Source organism: Amblyomma mixtum, chromosome 6, assembly GCF_055824585.1.
Source record: "Amblyomma mixtum isolate Tamu chromosome 6, ASM5582458v1, whole genome shotgun sequence".
Classification (NCBI taxonomy): Eukaryota; Metazoa; Arthropoda; class Arachnida; order Ixodida; family Ixodidae; genus Amblyomma; species Amblyomma mixtum.
The window spans coordinates 81,661,718-81,682,911 of record NC_143017.1 but is presented as its reverse complement, the minus strand read 5'-3'; the positions used below and the strand labels follow the sequence as shown (position 1 = coordinate 81,682,911).

The 21,194-nt window shown below is 48.3% G+C and overlaps 3 protein-coding genes, 5 non-coding genes and 1 pseudogene across 8 annotated transcripts in view; 1 reads left to right on the top strand and 8 right to left on the bottom strand.

The window, feature by feature from the left end:
• LOC149339532 (angiotensin-converting enzyme-like) overlaps window positions 1-21,194 on the top strand; it is a 92,515-nt gene that overhangs the window by 39,800 nt on the left and 31,521 nt on the right. The window lies entirely within an intron of this gene.
• On the bottom strand, window positions 3,062-4,363 carry LOC149339546 (uncharacterized). The gene has a single exon (XM_089550504.1). The coding sequence runs from the start codon at window positions 4,338-4,340 to the stop codon at window positions 3,156-3,158; it is 1,185 nt and encodes a 394-aa protein (XP_089406630.1). The 5' UTR covers window positions 4,341-4,363; the 3' UTR covers window positions 3,062-3,155.
• On the bottom strand, window positions 4,546-4,617 carry TRNAT-UGU (transfer RNA threonine (anticodon UGU)). Its single transcript has one exon. It is a non-coding gene; the product is annotated as a tRNA-Thr (tRNA).
• Window positions 4,765-4,836, bottom strand: TRNAT-UGU (transfer RNA threonine (anticodon UGU)). Its single transcript has one exon. It is a non-coding gene; the product is annotated as a tRNA-Thr (tRNA).
• TRNAT-UGU (transfer RNA threonine (anticodon UGU)) lies at window positions 4,984-5,055 on the bottom strand. Its single transcript has one exon. It is a non-coding gene; the product is annotated as a tRNA-Thr (tRNA).
• On the bottom strand, window positions 5,203-5,274 carry TRNAT-UGU (transfer RNA threonine (anticodon UGU)). The gene has a single exon. It is a non-coding gene; the product is annotated as a tRNA-Thr (tRNA).
• Window positions 8,440-10,319, bottom strand: LOC149339541 (uncharacterized). Its single transcript, XM_089550010.1, has 2 exons — window positions 9,409-10,319; window positions 8,440-8,474 (listed from the first exon to the last, which is right to left on the bottom strand). The coding sequence occupies exons 1-2, from the start codon at window positions 10,283-10,285 to the stop codon at window positions 8,440-8,442; spliced, it is 912 nt and encodes a 303-aa protein (XP_089406136.1). The 5' UTR covers window positions 10,286-10,319.
• On the bottom strand, window positions 12,350-13,537 carry LOC149339540 (uncharacterized; annotated as a pseudogene).
• Window positions 13,742-13,813, bottom strand: TRNAT-UGU (transfer RNA threonine (anticodon UGU)). The gene has a single exon. It is a non-coding gene; the product is annotated as a tRNA-Thr (tRNA).

Genomic DNA, 21,194 nt, shown 5'->3' with positions numbered 1-21,194 from the left:
TAGGACGTCCTGTCCTGGGCCACCGCGATGTGGAGAACGGTACAAAGGTACAGGGAGCATGACATCTACAAGGTCTCTGTAGAGTTTTTTCTTTGTAACGGTTGACAGGTACTGCTGGGAAAAACGTACATTCAACAGCCTATACGATAAAACAACTTCATGCAGGTATCCAGTCACCCTTCCGCACATATTTTGCACAGACGAGACTACGAATCCAGGCAGAAGTCTATACAGTCTTACTTGTATAACTGTGCGCAGGAAGATATCATTCTGATCCCGTAAAAAAACAAAGCGTGCCACAATTTGTCGCACAAACAAGTGAGCCAGGCCAAGACCCCCTTTTTTTACAGGCAAAAACAAATTCGTTCGACTAGACCGCTCCCAAGTCGAGGCCCAAATAAAAATAGCAAAAACCCGGTGCATTTTTTGAATGCTCATCCTCGCCGCACACAACACATTCATGACGTACCAGATTTTTGATATCAAAAAAAGGTTGCAGACAGTGGCTCTAGAAAACATCGACAGTTGCTTGCCTTGCCACCCGTTCGCCTTTTCTTTAGCCATCAAGGCTTGATCCCTCCAGTACGGTTCAGGGTCGCGATAATTTCCGAGAGGCACACCAAGGTACTGCGTTGGCACCATTGACCAGGTGAGCCGACAAAAGGCTTCTGGTGTGTCCACCCAATCGCCATGCCAGAAGCCATGACTTTTATCCCAGTTTATCTGGGCTCCAGTCGCATCACAAAACTTTTCGACGACATTAGTTGCCTCTCTAATGCTATCTTTGCTGGCGCAGAACACCGCGATGTCATCCGCGTACGCCAGAATTTTGACTTCGGCAGCCTGTAGTCTGTAACCTGTTATGCGCGCATTATGTTCCATCGCCAGACAGAGTGGCTCAAGATAAGCGGCAAACAGCAGTGGTGAAAGGGGGCATCCCTGCCTCACCGACGAGAGCACGCACAAGCTATCAGTGAGCTCACCGTTAACAATAATACGCGTTGTACATTTTTTGTACGCCATCGTGACGCCTTCCGTAATCACACTGCCCACATTTGTGTGTTCAAGTATGCAGAGCAATGCCTCGTGCGAGACACGGTCGAAGGCTTTTGCCAGGTCAAGCTGCATCATCGCGACGTGATCGCCCAGCGCATCGCAACACTCGAGCACGCTTCGAGCCACGTGCACATTCGTCGCGATAGTGCGGCCTTTAATGCCACAAGTCTGGTGTGGTCCAACCAACTTCTTAATAACACCTTGCAGTCGCTTTGCTAGAACTTTGGTGAATATTTTATAGTCGACGTTAGCAAGAGTTATTGGGCGATATGAGCCTGGCAACAAACGTTTCTGAGCATCATCACTCTTCGGGATTAGCACGATATGCGAGGTTGTGAAGGACAAGGGTAGTCTTTTCTGGTCATACGCTTCGCTAACAACGTGATAAAGAACTTGGGCAACCTCAGACCGGAAGGTTTTATAGAAAATAGCCCCTAAGCCATCCGGCCCAGGTGCTTTCCCGACTGCCAGCTCATTTATTGCGCATTCTATCTCACTTGGTGTGATTGGTTGTTCTAGCTGTGTCCTTACTTCTTCGTCAAGCTTTGGCATCAACGGAAGGAATTCTTTTTGGAAACAATCTTTAAGGTCCCGTGGATGGCTTAGAATTTCTTTAAAGTGCTCGGCAATCGCATGCTTAATTTCATTTCTGTTAGACGTGACGTTCTCACCTATAGCTAGTTGGCGGATTTCTTTTTGACATGCGTATCTTTTTTCATCTGAGAGAGCCCGCTTGGTTGGCATTTCTCCCGCCCACAGCTTCTCGGACCTTGATCTCACTACTGCCGCCTTGTACTTCTCCGAATCTATCCGTTCAAGTTCAGTTTTCACTTCCTTTATTCCTCTAACACACAGACCAGGTTCGACATTCTCCATACTAACAAAGAACTGCAGTTGCTGGCGAAGCTTTGTCTCTGCTTCTTTCTGATTGCGTCGAATGACACTACTTCTTTCAATAGCCATTGTTTTTACTTTCTGCTTAAAATCTTCCCAACGAATGGCGTAACTTTCTGGCTCGCTTGCAGTCAAATGTTTCAGTTCTTTCGTTACAGCGTCGACAAAAGCTTCGTCATCCAACAGCTGCGCATTCATTTTCCACAAGTCCCAGCTAAAGATTCGTTTCCTCTGCGTCTTTCCAAAGGCAGCCGTTACCAAGCAGTGATCGCTGTATGCGATGGGTTTCACTTCGTACTCGCTACACATTGGTATCAATTCGGCAGAGACATATAATCTGTCTAACCTTGCATGGCTGTCTTGCTGGAAGTGTGTAAACTGCGGACGAGTACCGCTGGCGAAAACGCTACCAATGTCTTCAAGGTCATATTCGTGCACAAGTGTATTAAGAAATTCTGCACTCTTGTCACGAACACGCGAATGTTTTGCGCGGTCATCAACATTGCAAACACAGTTAAAATCGCCTAGCAGTATTATCACTTTCTGACAGTTTAGGTACGCCTCAAGCCTTTCAAAGAATGCCCGCCGTTCCATGTCAATATTCGGCGCGTATACACAGATGACGCGACACTCCAATTCGCCAAAGACGATATCAGCGATTAAGAGGCGTCCACTGTCACATGAAAATACTGACTGCACGCAGATTCCAAAGTTGTTGCGTATGAATATGGCGCAACCACCTGATCCACCAATCGCGTGAGAAATACACACATCGAAATGAGCACGAAAATTGGACACCATTCGGTCGGTGAGCTCCTGGCTCTCAATTTTTGTCTCTTGGATTCCCACTATATGTAAGTCATTATCTAAGAGAAGGCGACTAAGCTGACATTGTCGTCGTCTTGCTCCAAGGCCCCGTACGTTTAACGTCGCTACCCGTAGCGCTCTTTCGATATTAACCGCCATGGTTACACGGTAGAATGGTGCCCATTACAATAGCCCAAGGGTCTGTGGTCATGATACTGTGGCGATAAGCGCGTCGAAGGCCAGGAAAAAAAAATAAAACTCTAACCAACAAAAAAGGACAGTCCAAGTAAACTTGGCACCTCTTTCCAAGCCCGAACACGAAAAACGAACCGCTCATGATGAGGGCCATGGCGTTTACGGAAACCCCTCCCAACCCACCTTAGCTAGACAAACTAAATTTACGGGGGCGGTTTACCCGCCTGCCGCGAATCGACCGGAATGTTCGGTCGCGGCTTCAAGGTAGACCTCCGCATATCTGGGGCTTTGGTGGGTGGCTCGTCTCCGCCCCCGCCGTCCTCCTTCGTCCCAACGCTAAGGGTCTTGTCGTGTGGTCGTTTCCCCGCCAGCAGGCTGGCTGAAGCGCTAAGGATGTCCATAACCTCGGGTTCTGAGGTGCTGGGAGCCGCTTCATAATCAACTGAGGTTTTCAGCTCGGCGCTCGGAGCTGTCGAAGAATCCTGCGAAGGCGGTTGATGCTGCTCTGCAGTAACCGCTTCGGTTCCGGGTTGCTCCTGCTGCGGCAGTGGAATCACCGTATTTTCGGCTACCTCCGTTCTTGCACTTGCCACCGATGCTGCATCCTCCATGTCCGCCTCGTCCATGAGCAGGTTTGAGGCGTCGTCGGTGGTTGTCAGTCCTGTTACGCTGGCATACGTCCGCTCGCACTGGCTGCTCTCATGACCGAAGCGTCGGCACGCACTGCACTTGGGGATGCGGCAGTCGCGACGAATGTGGCCCGTGCCACGGCACCGAAGGCAGAGCGGAGCCCTGCCTGGCACGACCACGAGGGCCAACTCTCCGGCGACGCTCACCTGGTGCGGCAGGTCGTCCAACTTTACGCCCGGCTTCAACTTCAAGGTGACCAGTCTGGTAGTTGAGCCCTTATCTGCTAGGCCATGCACCCGCCACCGCTCTCGGCCGACGTCTGTGACCTTCCCGTACGGCTCGAAGGCAAACCGTACGTCGTCGTCGGGCACGCTGTGCAGCAACCAATGCACTTTCATGCGAACGTCCTGGTTGGCAGGATCAATTACAATACAGCGGCACTTTTTCACCAGCAGCTCACCCATGCCGACAATCTTTTTCACCGCATCTTCGTCCTTGAAAGTCACCGCCCACACATGGCTCATGCGGTAGGCTCCGAGGGCAATCACTTCCGGCAGGAGCGATAACTCGGCGAGCGCATCGCGAAAATCTTCTGCCCGATACGGGCGGGCCCTAACATCACAGTGTAGAAAAACGGTGTTCAAAACAAAACGCCCTGTTGGCAAACTAGGCAAAACAACTTGGTACTCATTGTCTGAAGCAATATTCCTGTTACCGCGGCCCTGCTGGGCCGCTGAAGCCGCTCCTACGGAGCCCATGACACACACGTCCGTCACGCTCGGTGGCCGGAAATGGAATCCACTGAGCTATAGCGGCGCTTGTTACACGCGGCCCTTCGGAGCGGGCATTAGGGAAGCGCTCCCGCCTCCCGCTGCGTCGTGTCTAAGGATTTCTATCTCGTCGCATTAATTGGTATATTCATTCTTACCTAACGTAAGAAAAAAAAATCTCTTGAGAGACATCAGCCGCCAGTGAGGATCGAACTCACGACCGCTGGTTTACAAGACCAGCGCTCTGCCACTGAGCTATAGCGGCGCTTGTTACACGCGGCCCTTCGGAGCGGGCATTAGGGAAGCGCTCCCGCCTCCCGCTGCGTCGTGTCTAAGGATTTCTATCTCGTCGCATTAATTGGTATATTAATTCTTACCTAACGTAAGAAAAAAAAATCTCTTGAGAGACATCAGCCGCCAGTGAGGATCGAACTCACGACCGCTGGTTTACAAGACCAGCGCTCTGCCACTGAGCTATAGCGGCGCTTGTTACACGCGGCCCTTCGGAGCGGGCATTAGGGAAGCGCTCCCGCCTCCCGCTGCGTCGTGTCTAGGGATTTCTATCTCGTAGCATTAATTGGTATATTCATTCTTACCTAACGTAAGAAAAAAAAATCTCTTGAGAGACATCAGCCGCCAGTGAGGATCGAACTCACGACCGCTGGTTTACAAGACCAGCGCTCTGCCACTGAGCTATAGCGGCGCTTGTTACACGCGGCCCTTCGGAGCGGGCATTAGGGAAGCGCTCCCGCCTCCCGCTGCGTCGTGTCTAAGGATTTCTATCTCGTCGCATTAATTGGTATATTCATTCTTACCTAACGTAAGAAAAAAAAATCTCTTGAGAGACATCAGCCGCCAGTGAGGATCGAACTCACGACCGCTGGTTTACAAGACCAGCGCTCTGCCACTGAGCTATAGCGGCGCTTGTTACACGCGGCCTTTCGGGACGGGCATTAGGGAAGCGCTCCCGCCTCCCGCTGCGTCGTGTCTAGGGATTTCTATCTCGTAGCATTAATTGGTATATTCATTCTTACCTAACGTAAGAAAAAAAAATCTCTTGAGAGACATCAGCCGCCAGTGAGGATCGAACTCACGACCGCTGGTTTACAAGACCAGCGCTCTGCCACTGAGCTATAGCTTTTTTTTTTTTTTCTTTATTGCCTTCAAGAAAACAACACAAAAATACAGACACCAAACTTTGAAAACCAGCAACCTGCCAGATCTTCCTGGCAGGCCTTGTCAAGTTTAAAATTCTCTCAACAGAGCCAAATTTTCCATCCTGGGTAGCCAATCGGGTACACATGCTTGTAGTTTCATTACTTCCACAAATCTACGTACATTTTCCCGAAAATACATGCGGGCTGGTCTCGCGTCAGAATCGCAGTAATACCCCGCCATTCTGGAGCGCCATATACTATGGAGGCCCCAGAGCATTACCTGATCAAACGGAAACCCGTCCTGGTTTTCAATTGCCAAATATCTGATACCGTAGGGATGAAGCGGCAGCTCTTTTTTAATTGTTCGTTGCAAAACATCCCAAAAAAACACCCCCTCCCAACAGTGAAGAAACACATGGTCTATTGTTTCGGGACACTTGCAGATTAGGCAATGCGAACCCCACGGTAGGAATAAACCCCTTCCCTCTAAAAACCTTTTAACTGAGAGTGTTTCCGTATGTAACTTGAAGAAGAAAGTTTTGGTTCCTGGCTGTACTTGCATTCTTTTTACTCTTTTCAGAACATCCCCTCCGTGGCCTCCATCGTACAAAGCTCTGTACATTGGCACTGGAAAAACAACATCACACAGATCTGCGTATAGCTTTCTCCGCTTCACGTCACTTAAATATTCTCTCGAAAAACGCACAACCAGAAATTTAACGCTATCAGCAACTTCTCTGAAGTAACCTAAAGTTCTTCCGGAAAAATAATTTGTTCCCACAACAAAATCAGGCAAAACACGGGTCAACCTTAGTTGACACATAGTTCTCAAAAAAGGGTCACGCACATCTCGGAAAAAGAAAAACCTGTTTACAAGCTGGCGCAGAAACAGATGTCCTAGCCCAAGGCCACCATCTTTCACACGTCTAAACAAATTCGTCCGTCGGCACCGTTCCCAGGTCGAGGACCAAACAAAAACAGCTAAAATGCGATGTATCTTCTGTACATTTGCCCGGGAACAGTGCAACACTTGCATGACGTACCACAGTTTGCTTAAAAAGAACAAGTTACACACCGTCGCTCTCGCAAAGATTGATAAATGTGCCCCCTTCCATCTATCTGATTTTTCCCGTAGTTCGTGCGCTTGTTCTTTCCAATATGCATCACTGTCCCGGTAGCAATTTAGTGGCACTCCTAGGTATTTTGGGGGGATAGTTACCCAAGTCACATTCGCAAAACGATCTGGGGTTGATGGCCAACCCCCATGCCAAAGTCCCTGGCACTTTGCCCAGTTCACTTTACTTCCGGTTGCCTTCCTGAAACTGTCAACAGACACAACAGCCTCCCGTATGCTCTGCTGATTCACAGCAAACACCGCTAGGTCATCCGCGTACGCAAGCAACTTGACTTCAGCTGCCTGCAACCTAAAACCTTGAACAGCCTCGTTCTTAATAATGTTCAAACATAGTGTCTCTATATAAATGGCAAACAAAAGTGGACTGAGGGGGCAGCCCTGGCGTACCGAACGTTGCACCCGAATGGGGGCCCCCAGACTCTTGTTTATAATTAATCTCGTAGTGCAGCTGCGGTACGCCATGGCCACGCCCTCTCGAATTACGGAACCTACATTCGCGTGGTCCAGAATACTGAGCAAAATTTCGTGGGCGACACAGTCAAATGCTTTTTCGAGGTCTAGTTGGAGGATGGCCACACATTCATTAGTCAGATCACAACACTCCAGAACCGATCTTGCCGTGTGTATGTTAGTCATAATTGATCTCCCCTTTATCCCGCACGTTTGATGAGGGCCGACAATATCCTGAATTACTGACTGCAGCCTCCTTGCTAGCACTTTCATTAAAATTTTATAATCGACATTAGTCAAGGAAATTGGCCTGTAAGCTGTGACCTGCTGGAGCTTTTCCTCGTTATTTGTCTTGGGAATTAGAATAGTGTGAGATAACCCGTATGACAGCGGCAATCTGTTTATTTCGTAGGCTTCTTGGAACAACGCAGTCAATATTGGCGCTATTTCGTTCTTAAACCCCTTATAGAAAGCTGCACTTAAGCCGTCTGGCCCAGGCGACTTTCCCATATTTAAACTATCGATTGCTTTTTCGACCTCGAGTTCTGTGATTGGCAACTTTAATCTTTTCTTCGTGTCCTCGTCTAGTCGTGGCATAGCCTTAAGAAACTTTTCTTTGAACAAGTTTATGTCGACGTCCTGTTTGTTAAAAAGCTGCTGATAATATTGGAAGAAGCCTTGTCTGATATGTTCGTCATCTGACGATAGCATGCCACCCCATGCAATCTTATCAATATGATTTTTCTCTGCATGAGCCTTTTCTAATGCCAGTGCTCTTTTCGAGGGCATCTCGCCCATGCTCCAGCTTTCCGCCCTTGCCCTCACTAACGCTCCTTGGTATCTGTCTTCTTCCATCAACGCAAGCTGTTCTTTTATTTTCCTAATATCTTCTATCCATTTGCCGGGTGCCTTACATTCTTGCTCATGTAGTTTTTCCAGCAAAACCTTTAGCTGGGTTTCTTTAATTTTCTCCTGATACCGCAGGCAACTGGACCTATCAATGGCCTTTATTTTAATCTGTTCTTTGCACATCTCCCATTGCTTCCAGATTTCGTACAATGTGCCCGGCCTTACTTTAATGAGTTCATTTAGTACAACCTGTCTAAAGGCTTCATCACTGAGCAATTTGTTGTTAAATTTCCATAACTCCCAGCTAAATGCATTCCTTCGTTTTCTGGTGCCGAATACGCATTTCACTAAGCAGTGATCCGTGAATGTCATGGGCACAACTTGGTATTCATTACATACGGGAATCAAATCCAGCGACACATAAATTCTGTCAAGGCGCGCGTGGCTCGCACCTTGGAAGTGCGTGTACTGTACGGCGCGCGCTCCCCCCAGGTACTCAGCCACATCTTCCATATTCCACTCGCTTGTTAACTGGCACAACACATCAGTACTCTTGTCTCTGAAGCCGCGTGTGCTGGTTTTGTCCCGAGCATTCAGTACACAGTTGAAATCGCCCAGCATTACAACCTGCCTCTCCGTACTTAACTGCTGCATAACATTCTCGAAAAACACTGCTCTTTCCTCAACAATGTTAGGGGCATACACACAAATAATGCGCCACTCAGCATTGGAATATGCAAAATCGGCTACAACACACCGTCCTGACAGACATGAGTAGTGAGCCTGTACAATCAGTCCGGGCAGCTTTTTGACAAACAATACACACCCAGCCGATGTCCCTACCGCGTGGCTCACAATGGCGTAAAATCTAGCCGTGCAACGTTGCACCATGCTCCCGGTCTCTTCCTCCCCATCAACCTTTGTTTCTTGTACGGCAAGCACGTCGATATCATGGTCACTTAGCAGGCGGTGTACTTGGCTCTGCTTCTTTTTGGCTGCCAATCCCCTGACATTTAACGTGGCTACACTCAAAGGGGTTTCAGGCGCCATTTTCATAAAGGGTGAATAGACCGAGAGCATGGTGCTTACCTTCCTCGTCTAGCGCGCGGCTAGACGCCGTCGTTGGAACCGCCTCCGTCTGGTGCGAGCGGCTGAACTGGCAGCGGGGGCGCTTTGTCCGCTGCACGCCTCTCCGAAGAAAGGTTTGGCCGCGGACGTAGTGTGGACCGCCGGGGTTGGACTGTTTTTGCTGGCGGCTCGTCGACACCGGGGACTGTTGCCTTGTCACCTTCGAGATCGGTCTGTGTGTGGGGTCGCTTGGCTGGGGCTGTGACGCTTGGCGAACGAGTACCGCTGGTGTCCGGGTGCTCCTCCCCGTTATCCTGCTCCATGTCGTCTGCCGGCTGAGGTGACGTCTCTTCCTCTGACCTAGGGAGGTCAGGTGTAGCGTCACTCCTCCCCGCACCGCTGGCAGCACTGATGTCTCGAGGGGAGTCTCCCGACGAGTCTGTCTCCTGTGCCTGCGTACGCTCTTCTCCGGTTCCCTTTGCCGCCTCCTCTGCCTCGACTACGTCCATAGTGAGCTCTGCCGACCGCTCCCTCGTTCCAGGTCCCGCGGCCGAAGCGTACGTGAGCACACAGTCAGCCTCCTCATGTCCGTAGCGCCTACATTTCGAACATCGGGGCACCTTACATTCGCGGCGGACGTGTCCCGTGCCTCGACAGCGTAAGCACTGCATCGCCCGCCCAGGCACAACGACAAGGGCTAATTCCCCGGCGACTCGCAGCTGGTGCGGTAAGTCATCTACCTTGATGCCCGGCTTCAATTTCAGGAGCACCGCCCTCGTGGTGGACCCCTTCTCCTTGACGCCTTGAACTCGCCACCTCTCCCGGGTCACTTCGGTCACGTTCCCAAAAGCCGCAAAGGCCGTCCGGATGTCATCATCTGCCACGCCGTGCAACATCCAGTGGAGTCGCAGCTTCACTTGTTGGTCTTCGGGATCGATGATGAGGCAGCGGCGACCTTTAACTTCCAGTTCCTTGAACGCCGCCAGCTTCTTTGTTGCTTCTGTGCTGGTTAAGGTGACAGCCCACACATGGTTGATCTGATACGCCCCCAACGCCAACACGTCGGGGAGCGCACCAACGTTGGCAAGGGCGTCGCGGAAATCCTCGACCCTGTATGGCCTAACCCGCACATCGCCGTGCAAAAAAAGCGTGTTAAAAACAACGCGTCCGGTGGGCAAAGTTGGCAGAATAATCTGATAGTCGCTATCTTCATTGTCCTCGAGCCTGTTTCCGCGGCTGGAAAGGGCCGCTATCGCCGCTCCGCTGGAGCTCATGATCCTGCGTCCGTCACGCTCGGTGGCCGGAAGTAGAATCGCCACTGAGCTATAGCGGCGCTTGTTACACGCGGCCCTTCGGAGCGGGCATTAGGGAAGCGCTCCCGCCTCCCGCTGCGTCGTGTCTAAGGATTTCTATCTCGTCGCATTAATTGGTATATTGTTGCTTACCTAACGTAAGGAAAAAAAAAATCTCTTGAGAGACATCAGCCGCCAGTGAGGATCCAACTCGCGACCGCTGGTTTACAAGACCAGCGCTCTGCCACCGAGCTATAGTTTTTTTTCTTTATTGCCGACTTCGACGTTCACAAAAATGTACAATAGATAAAACGCGTCAACCAAGCTTTGGCTAACACGGTATGTTAAAATTTTTTCAGTTGCGTCAAAACGTCAAGCACATCAGCCCATTCTGGCGGTTCAGGGAGTGCTCGATACACTTCTCTGAAACGTACAACACTTTGAATAAAATGTTCCCGTACAGAACGAAGTTCTACATCAGCATTGTTGAACTGCATTCTTGTTTTCCAAAAGCTACGTAGGCGCAGGAGCATAATCTCATCCAATGGAATGCCATCTGCGTCATGTAACGGTAAAAATCTTATGCCGTAAGAATCTAAGGGTGTCTTTTTTTAAAGTCCTTTGAAGAACATCCCAGAAAAAGATGGGGTCCCAACAGTTCAAAAAGACATGTTCTATGGTTTCAGCTTTCTTGCATACAAAACAGTTTGTTGACCAGGGAATGAAGATGCCTTTTTCTTGCATCCATGTTTTTACTGATAATGTGTTAGTGTGAAGTTTAAAGAAAAAGGATTCGACTGATGGCGATACTGGCATCTTCTTTACTCTCTTAAGAACATCTGCTCCTGGGCCTCCACGATGCGGGAAACGGTACATTGGTACAGGTAGCATTATGTCCACTAAATCCTGATACAGTTTTTTCCTCCCTACGTCACACAAATATTCCATAGAAATTCGCACATGCAACATCCTATACGCGAGTACGACCTCTCGCAGATACCCTCTCACGGCCCCACCCATGCTTTGGCCCGAACACACCAGAAACTCTGGAAGAAATCGACCTAGCCGACTTTGGACTACGGTGCGTAGGAACATATCGTTTTGATCTCGGAGGTACATAAAACGCGAGACCACATGGCTCAAAAATAAGTGTGCCAGTCCCCTCGTCTTCCAATAGTTTAGTATTAAATTTTCACAGGTGCCAGTTGAAACGAGTTTTCTTTTGTTTGTTTCCAAAAGTTGCTATTACTAGGGAATGGTCACTAAAGGGCACAGGGTTTACTTCGTACATGGTACATAGAGGTACAAGCTCTGCTGACACATACAGTCTATCTAGCCGTGCATGGCTATTTCCCTGAAAATGAATATACTGCGGACGGGTACCATATGAGAATACACTCCCAATATCCTCTAAATAGTGCTCGTAGACCACTTCTTTCAAGATGTCAGCGCTTTTGTCTCGCACCGAAGCACCATTTGCACGATCTGAGGCATGAAAAACACAATTGAAATCGCCCACTAACACCAGCACCCTGTCACATTTTAAATATGTCTGGAAGCGCTCAAAAAACATTTTTCGGTCAGTCTCTACATTTGGCGCATACGCACAAATAACCCTAAAATTCTGGCCGCAATGCATGAAATCAACGACAAGAAGTCGGCCGCTTTCACAGGATAACAAGGACTGCACAGTGATACCAAGGTTGTTACGAATGAAGAGAACACAGCCACATGAGGCGCCAACAGAGTGACACACGCATACATCGAAATGCGTACGGAAAACAGACACCATTCGATCAGTTGCCCCCTCACTTTCAATCTTAGTTTCTTGAACTGCTACTACGTGCAGATCGTTCTCTAGAAGAACTCAACTGGCATGTCGCCTTCTTGCCCCGAGGCCTCGTACATTCAGAGTTGCTACACACAGCTCTTCCGCGAGATTGATAGCCATATCGAGTGAAAAAAAGGGACCCTATCGTATGGTGTCTACCACCACGCTCGCAGCACAAACCACCCACGCCCCACCTCAGGCTATAGAGTGCAAAACTACGGAGGCGGTTTCCCCGCCTGCCGTGAGTCGGCCGAAATGTTCGGCCGCGGCTTGTAGGACGCTCGCCTCATACCTGGCGTTTTAGGAGGAGGCCCATCACCCCACTGGCATCCCGCTGCCGCTCCTTACTTGCGCTGTCATCATGCGCCCGTTTTCCGGCCGTGACACTGGTTGTTAGAGGAATGTCCAAGGGCTCAGCCACAGTACAGGCGGCGCTCACCGGAGAGTCCCCAGGCATTGCATTCGCATCTCTCGTCCCGACATCGTCAGCATGTGCAGGAGCTGGAGGCGACTGCGACGGAGTGTCGACAGGGCAAAGTTGCGCCTTTAACTGATCCGCCCGAGGAGCAGCCGACGCGGTCTCGCTCGCCAATGGCCCGCTCGCCGCTCTCGATGCGTCCTCATCATCGGCCTCATCCATGAGCAGCTCTGTCGTCTCCTCACTGGTCGATGGCCCGGTGACGCTGGCGTACGTCCGAGCGCACTGGCTTTCCTCGTGCCCGAAACGACGGGAAACACCGCAACGTGGGATTTTGCACTCACGTCGAATATGGCCCGTTCCGCGGCAGGGCAGGCAAAGGGGAGGGAGGCCTGCCCGAGACGACCACAAGCGCAAGCTCTCCGGCTAGGCTCACCTGGTGGGGCAAGTCGTCCATCTTGACGCCGGCGTTCAACTTACGGGTCACCAGCCTCGTAGTTGAACCCTTGTCCGACACGGCTTGTGCACGCCATCGCTCCCTTGTGACGTCCGTCACCTTCCCGAACGGAGCGAGGTCAAGCCGCACGTCTTCGTCCGGTACGCTGTGTAGGAGCCAATGTAGCTTCATTCGGACGTCCCTGTTTGCAGGATCTATCACAAGACATCGGGCACCTTTCACTTTGAGCTCACCGATGTTGATAATCTTCACAGCGTCGGCGTCCCTGAAGGTTACGGCCCACACATGACTAATGCGATACGCCCCCAGGGCGATAACTTCGGGCAGGAGCGACAGTGGAGCGAGCGCATCTCGAAAATCTTCCACCCTGTAGGGGCGAGCACTGATGTCCCCGTGCAGGAAAACTGTGTTCAAAACAAAACGCCCTGTAGGCAAACTAGGCACAACCTGGTACTCGCTGTCCGAGCTAAAATTCCTGTTTCCGCGACCAGACATGGCCGCTGTAGCCGCTCCGACGGAGCTTGTCATTACACGTCCGTCACGCTCGGTAGCCGGAAGTGGAATCTCGCCACTGAGCTATAGCGGCGCTTGTTACACGCGGCCCTTCGGAGCGGGCATTAGGGAAGCGCTCGCGCCTCCCGCTGCGTCGTGTCTAGGGATGTCTATCTCGTCGCATTAATTGGTATATTCTTGCTTACCTAACGTGAGCAAAAAAATCTCTTCAGAGACATCAGCCGCCAGTGAGGATCGAACTCCCGACCGCTGGTTTACAAGACCAGCGCTCTGCCACTGAGCTATAGCGGCGCTTATTACAGGCTGCCCTTCGGAGCGGGCATTAGGGAAGCGCTCGCGCCTCCCGCTGCGTCGTGTCTAGGGATTTCTATCTCGTCGCATTAATTGGTATATTCTTGCTTACCTAACGTAAGAAAAAAATCTCTTGAGAGACATCAGCCGCCAGACATCAGCCGCCATCAGCCGCAGTATTTTGGACGGACAGGCTGAAATACGTAGTGAACTTCTAGAAATGAAAACCCGTATCAAGAACACCAAAGAACTTTTACGCGGTTTTAATTCACAGCTATCCTCGTTGAGCGGACGTTTGAAAGAATTGTGCTCTAATCCCCCACAGGTGGCTTCTCTCGTGAATTCAACCGCTGCCATGCAAGACATGATGGCATGGCAGAAAAACAAATTGGTTGATCTCGAAGATCGAAGCCGACGCTCAAACATTATCGTATATGGTATAGACGAGCCTCCCGATGAAAACGAAGACACTTTAAGAAATGCGGTTATAACTGGGATCTTTGAAAAAAAACTTGGTTTAAAATGCAAATCTGTTGCCCGTATACATCGTCTTGGACGGCAAGGCAGCCGAAGACCCGTGATCGCGTATTTTCAAGATTTCATGGAAAAGCAGGCTGTGTTGCAAAATTCAAAAAAAAAAACTAAAAGGGTCAAATACGTATGTTCAAAATGATTATAGCCAGTGCACGCTGCGCAAACGTAAACTATTGTGGGAAAGTTCAAAGATAGAACGAGATGCCAAGAAACGCGTGAGCCTTGTTCATGATAAGCTGAAAATTGACCGCGTATTATACATTTGGGATGACGCACGAAATGAGCGTGTGGCTCTTCCATCGCAAAGTGAAGCAAAAGATGACTGCCCGGAACCTTCGTCGCGAAATTCCACGAATTATTGACAGAAAGCAGGTGCTAAATCCAAAGATCTGAGAGTATTAAACTTGAATGCCCAGAGTCTCCTCAATAAGACGGATAAACTTGAGTACCTTCTTTTAGTGCATGACCCACACATAACAGTCATCACTGAGACTTGGTTGCATGATGCTGTCAGTGATTCTGTCCTGGTACCCAGCTCCCACCAAATCTTTCGTCGGGACCGACCCACACGACGAGGTGGTGTAGCAGTGATATTAAAAAACCCTCTAAATGGAGTAGTCCTTAATCAAATCCCAGATCATGAAAGCTTAATTGTCCAAGTAAATTGTTGGGGCCATGTATTCACAGTGTGTGCTGCTTACAGACCGCCATCGTGTTCTCCTGATTATTTGTTTAGACTTTACGTTCACTTATGCCTGCTTAAAAAAGATCGCCTTATTCTTGCTGGCGATTTTAATCTACCTGAAATCAATTGGGGTAACCCAAAATCTGTCTTTGATGTCATTGGTAACCCTTTGACTGATATCATGCTCGCGTGCGATCTTGTGCAAACTGTGACTGATTATACTCGTGAAATCGGGAATGCCCGTTCTACTCTTGATTTAATCTTTGTCAACAGGAGTGTGTCTGATTACACGGTATCAGTAGACGCTGGTATATCTGATCACCATGTCGTAAACTTGTCTTTTCCCATTGAAAATCGGCAAGGCAGCAAGCAACAATCTGTACGCGTTGTGAAAAATTTTTCACGGGCCAATGACCAAGCCATTTTGGACACCCTGTGGCATTTTTCTGACAATCTATGTGATAATGCGAAATCTTTGTGGACGTCATTCAAGGAGATTGTTCAGTTCTGCCTAGAAAATCATGTACCAAGCAGACGTGCCCAAACTAACAAAAAGAACCCATTGATGACACGAGAAATTATTTATATCCATAGCAAGTTAAAACGTGCCAAGCGTAGAGGTCATTTCAATAGCACCCATCAAGCCCTTAAAACTAAGCTAGCCAGTCAGTTCTCCGACGCAAAAGCAAAATACTTCACTCATTCTCTCCCGAGGTTTTTAAAGGACAGTCCTGAGAAGTTCTGGCAATACCTCAGTGAAACTAAGAAAGAACCGAACCAGTTATCTGTTAATAATTGTATTGCAGATGACGCGTCAGTCATTGCCAACCATTTTAATCACTACTTTCACTCTGTTTTCACCACGACTCACGACGACGTTCAGTTTGGTTCTTCCCTCCCGGATCTGTCACCTGATTTCATTACGTACGAAGGTGTCTTTAATATGATACTCAACCTTAAAGTGAAGACCTCTGTAGGACCTGATGATGTACCCAACGTATTCCTGCGCCGCTATGCGGAACCCCTGGCCCATATTCTTACTCATCTGTTCCAGTTATCATTGCGGGACTGTGTTCTTCCTGATGATTGGCGAATAGCCCGAGTTATTCCAATCTTCAAAAAAGGTGACTGCCTTGATGTTATTAACTATCGCCCAATTTCATTAACCTCCAGTACGTGTAAACTCATGGAACATGTCTTGTCCAATTTTATAATCGCATTTCTTGAAAAACACAGTGTTTTAACGCGTTTCCAGCATGGATTTCGGAGAGGTCTTTCAACTGTTACTCAACTAGTAACTACCATTCACGAAGTGGCATCCTCACTTGATAGGGGCGAGCAAATTGACATGGTATTTCTTGACTTCAGTAAAGCGTTTGACCGCGTCTCACACAACAAACTAATCTTAAAGCTCCAGAACACTGGTCTTCCTCTACCGATTGTGAAATGGATTCAAGCCTACCTTAACCGAAAACAGTTCGTCCACGTCAATGGCTGCTCATCTGGAATTCTACCGGTTGGCTCTGGGGTCCCCCAGGGAAGTGTCCTTGGCCCTATTTTATTCCTCATATACATTAATGACATCGTTGCCTCAGTTGACACCGCATCCGTTAGTATAAGGCTGTTTGCAGATGACTGTGTCCTATTCAAAACTATCCGTTGTACCAAGGACCAAATCGTTTTGAACAATAACCTTAATGCTGTGAACCAGTGGTGTAATCTTTGGTCTATGGAATTAAACAGAGAAAAATCTGTCCTTCTTCGGGTAACTAACAAGAAATCTCCGGCTCAGTTTTTGTACAAAATCAACGAATATCCATTAGTTCAGGTCAACGAGTGTAAATGCTTAGGTGTTACGATAACTAACAACTTGAACTGGACCAGCCACATTAATAAAATCTGTACATCAGCCCTCAAGAAACTAGGGTTCCTTCGTTTCAAATTAAGGTCGGCCCCTTCCAATGTTAAGCTGCTTGCATACAATACCCTTATCAGACCTCAGCTGGAATATGGCTGTACAGTATGGGACCCTCACTTGAAAAAAGACGTAAATAAACTAGAAATGGTACAGAGAAAGGCAGTTCGTTTCATATTCAATTCATACCGCAGATTAGATTCACCATCGTCTCTCATGAATGCTAACAACATTTTGACCTTAGAAAGCAGAAGAAAGATTTCCAGGCTGCGGTTTCTGTATCGGCTCTGCAATCACCAACTTGGTATCAATGCGCGATTGTTCATTCATCCACGTGAGGGTCGTCAAACTCGGCACACCCATCTTTACAACCTGGAACCAATCTTTGCGCGTACTAACAGGTTTAAGAACTCATTTTTTCCACGCACTGTCTCACAATAGAATGCACTCCCAATAGAAGTTTTTTCCGTGCATGATGTAAATGTTTTCGAAGAACGAGTACGAAAAGCTCTGGGTTGATGTTACTCTTCGCTTTTGCTGATTCATTTCTTTTTCTTTCTTTTTCTGTGTTTGCACTACATGCTGCGCGTTTGATTGCTTTGACCCTTTGATTGCTTATGATTGTTTGTGTTGCTTTTTTGTGATTGCTTGCTAGTGGTGGTGCTGAATTGCGTTTACTGATGACCTGTATTGCCCTCCTGCTTGGTCTTCAATGACTGCAGTATGTTTTAAATAAATAAAATAAATAAAACAACTCACGACCGCTGGTTTACAAGACCAGCGCTCTGCCACTGAGCTATAGCGGCGCTTGTTACACGCGGCCCTTCGGAGCGGGCATTAGGGATGCGCTCGCGCCTCCCGCTGCTGCGTCGTGTCTAGGGATTTCTATCTCGTCGAATAAATTGGTATATTAGATAGTTTTAGCTGTGCGTATTTATGGCCAGCGGGGCGGAGCGGGCGAGCGGATACACCAGCGGAGACGAGCGCTAGAAAACAGTTTTAGCCGGGCGGATCGCTCGTCTTCTCGAGCGGACTAGAATCGAATTGCTCTGCTGCTCCACTGATAGGTCACAATTCGAGTTAGAGTGAAAATAATATCAATTAATTGTGCTAATAATGCGCTGAAACTATTTAGTAAAGGTAGATTCTGCGTTTTTAGTTATTTATTGGGTAAATGTTGCGCTTTAGATGTACAAAAGAGGCTGCCGGGCCCAGAAACACTATCTTAGTTGACTATTTTGCCTGTTGATCGCATACAGTAAGTTACAATGGTGCTATTAGCGTCGGTAATACCGCGTATATTCCGTTCTTTAATATTTTAATGTCCTCCCAAAAGCAAGTTCATGGTTCTGATGGTGTCCCCACACGTGGCGGGTTTCAGCAGCGGATATGACATCAGCTGGCGCGAGTTTGATGATTGTACAAACAGTAAATATACTGCAAATTATGTGAATAAATAGAGAAACGTTTTGCCACCTGTCCTCGTTTTATATTAGATCAACAAAAACAACTTGTTTGTCTTAGATAAAAGACCTGAAAAGCAAGTAAAATAAAAATACACCACAAGGGGCTCTTGGCATGGAAATGACGCTGCCAGTCTCAGCAAGAACGAGTTACAGAGAGCAGGCAACCATGTAGTGCAAACTTCCGCGACGTGCTCTGGCAGGCTGTTTTGATTGGTTGCGCCAGGTGCCGTCATCGGGAGAGCGAAATAGGGGTGGGAAGACCCGCCAAAATCGAGTTGAGGGCAGCATTTTGTTTGCTTGTATTTTGAAATTTCTTCATTGAATAACTCCCGTTCCTGTGCATCGATTCCTGTAATTCTTTTTAAGTCAGCATAAAGAATCCACCTGATGTATAGAGGGTATACCCCCAAGCAGTGTTTCGCAGCCCCTTTAAATACCCATACACACCCGCGCGCTCTTACGCACGCTCGCGCGCTGCCTACCGCTCCGCTGGAGAGGGTTTCCCAGCGCGGGCGTAAGCTTCGCTCCGTAAAAACGCTGTCCGGCCCAGCTACGTGCGCATGCGCAGTGGCATCTGCGGCTGTCCACTCCTCTCCGCTGGCCGTAAAAACGCTCAGCTAAAACTGTCTATTCTTGCTTACCTAACGTAAGAAAAAAAATCTCTTGAGAGACATCAGCCGCCAGTGAGGATCGAACTCACGACCGCTGCTTTACAAGACCAGCGCTCTGCCACTGAGCTATAGCTTTTTTTTTCTTTATTAGCGGTATCATGACATTCAACATACAGACAAAACATACCAGCCTGACTTCGTTTGGCGGAATACAGTTAAAATTTCTTCAGACACACCACTTCATCAAATACATTAATCCACTCAGGGGGGTCAGGTAACGCCTGATGGACTTCTCTCAGGTAGACCATGTGCTGAATAAAATTTTCACGTACAGACTGAACATTAACATCTGCATGGCGGACTGCCATTCTGTTTTGCCACAGACTGTGGAGGCCCAGCAGCATAAACATATCAAATGGAATGCCTTCATCACACTTGACTGGGAGAATCCGGATCCCGTATGGCGTTATTGGTAGTTTTTTAGAGTTCGCGGCAGTATGCCCCAATAGAATATAGGGTCCCAAGAGTCAATAAATACGTGTTCAATAGTTTCTGGTTTTTTGCACAGTAAGCACTTAATTGTCCAGAGTATAAATATCCCTTCTGATCTAGCCATGCTTTTACGGGTAGTGTGTTCGTGTGCAGCTTAAAGAAAAAGGATTTCACTGAAGCTCTTACCGGCATTTTTTTAACCCGTTTTAAAATGTCCTTTCCTGGGCCCCCACAGTAAACAGACCTGTACATTGGTGTCTCGCAGTAGATTTTCAATTAAGTCTGCATACAGTTGCTTATTTGTATCAGAGCAGAGGTAATTCATTGAAAACCTTGAATGCAACATGCGGAGAGAAACAACAATTTCATGAAAGCAACCAGTCACACAGCGACATCTTATATCACTTGTAGTCACAATAAATTCAGGAGGCGCTTTCGCAAGTCGAACATATATGACTGTGCGGAAAAAACTGTCGCTTTGGTCACGCAGAAAAAAGAAACGTGACACAATCTGCCTAATAAACAAATGAGAAAGACCCAGGCCTCGATTGTACGACCCTCTCCCAAAAGGAGCCCCATATGAAGACAGCAAAAACCCGATGCATTTTCTGCACATTTGCGCGGGTCATACAAAGCACTTGCAACACATACCAAACTTTGGCTATCAAGAACAAATTGCACGCAGAGGCACGCGCAAACATTGAAAGGCCGCTACCCTGCCAGTTTCCCGTCTTCTCCTTCATTTTCTCCGTTGCATCGCTCCAGTACATTGCGTGCTCCCGATAGTGCTCGAATGGCCCACCAAGATACGTCGTAGGTGTGCCTGTCCATGTCGTACAAGCAAACCTTTCTGGTTTGATGTCCCAGTTACCATGCCATCTACCAACACTTTTTTCCCAGTTTATCTCTGAGCCCGTTAGCTTACACAAAGCCTTAGCGAGGTTGACCACTTCCAACAAACTCTCGCGATCTTGACAGAATACGGCTCTGTCGTCAGCATACGCCGACAGTTTTACCTCAGTAGAATGGATTCTGAAACCTCGTATTGCTGTTTGATGAATTACTGCTAAACAAAAGGGTTCGACATATATAGCAAACAGGAGAGGAGACAGTGAACATCCTTGTCTCAGTGCAGATTGTACTGGAATGACTTATTTATTATGAGCTGAATACAGCAAGCGCGATAGGCCATCATTACACCGTCTAAAATTGTTTGGCCTACATTTGCATGCTTCAATATGCCGAAGAGGACCTCGTGTGACACCCTGTCGAAAGCTTTCGCCAAGTCGAGTTGCAACATGGCAACTTGGCCGTACATGTCATCGCAGCATTCTAACTCATTTGTGGCTACGTGAGTGTTCGTGAAGATCGTTCGACCTTTGATGCCGCATGTTTCATGCGGCCCAACTAAGTGCTTGATCACAGTTTGCACCCGCTTCGCGAGCACTTCCATAAAACTTTGTAATCGGTGTTCGTAAGGCTGATACGCCTGTATGAACCTACTGACAGAAGCTTGTCACGATCATCCGTGCTAGGAATCAAAACGATATGAGCAGCTCTGAAGGACGGTGGCACCTGCCTTGTTTTATACGCCTCATTGATAACGCGTTGCAACACATATGCTAGTTGATGGGCGAACGCTTTGTAAAAAATAGGCTCCTAAGCAATCTGGTCCAGG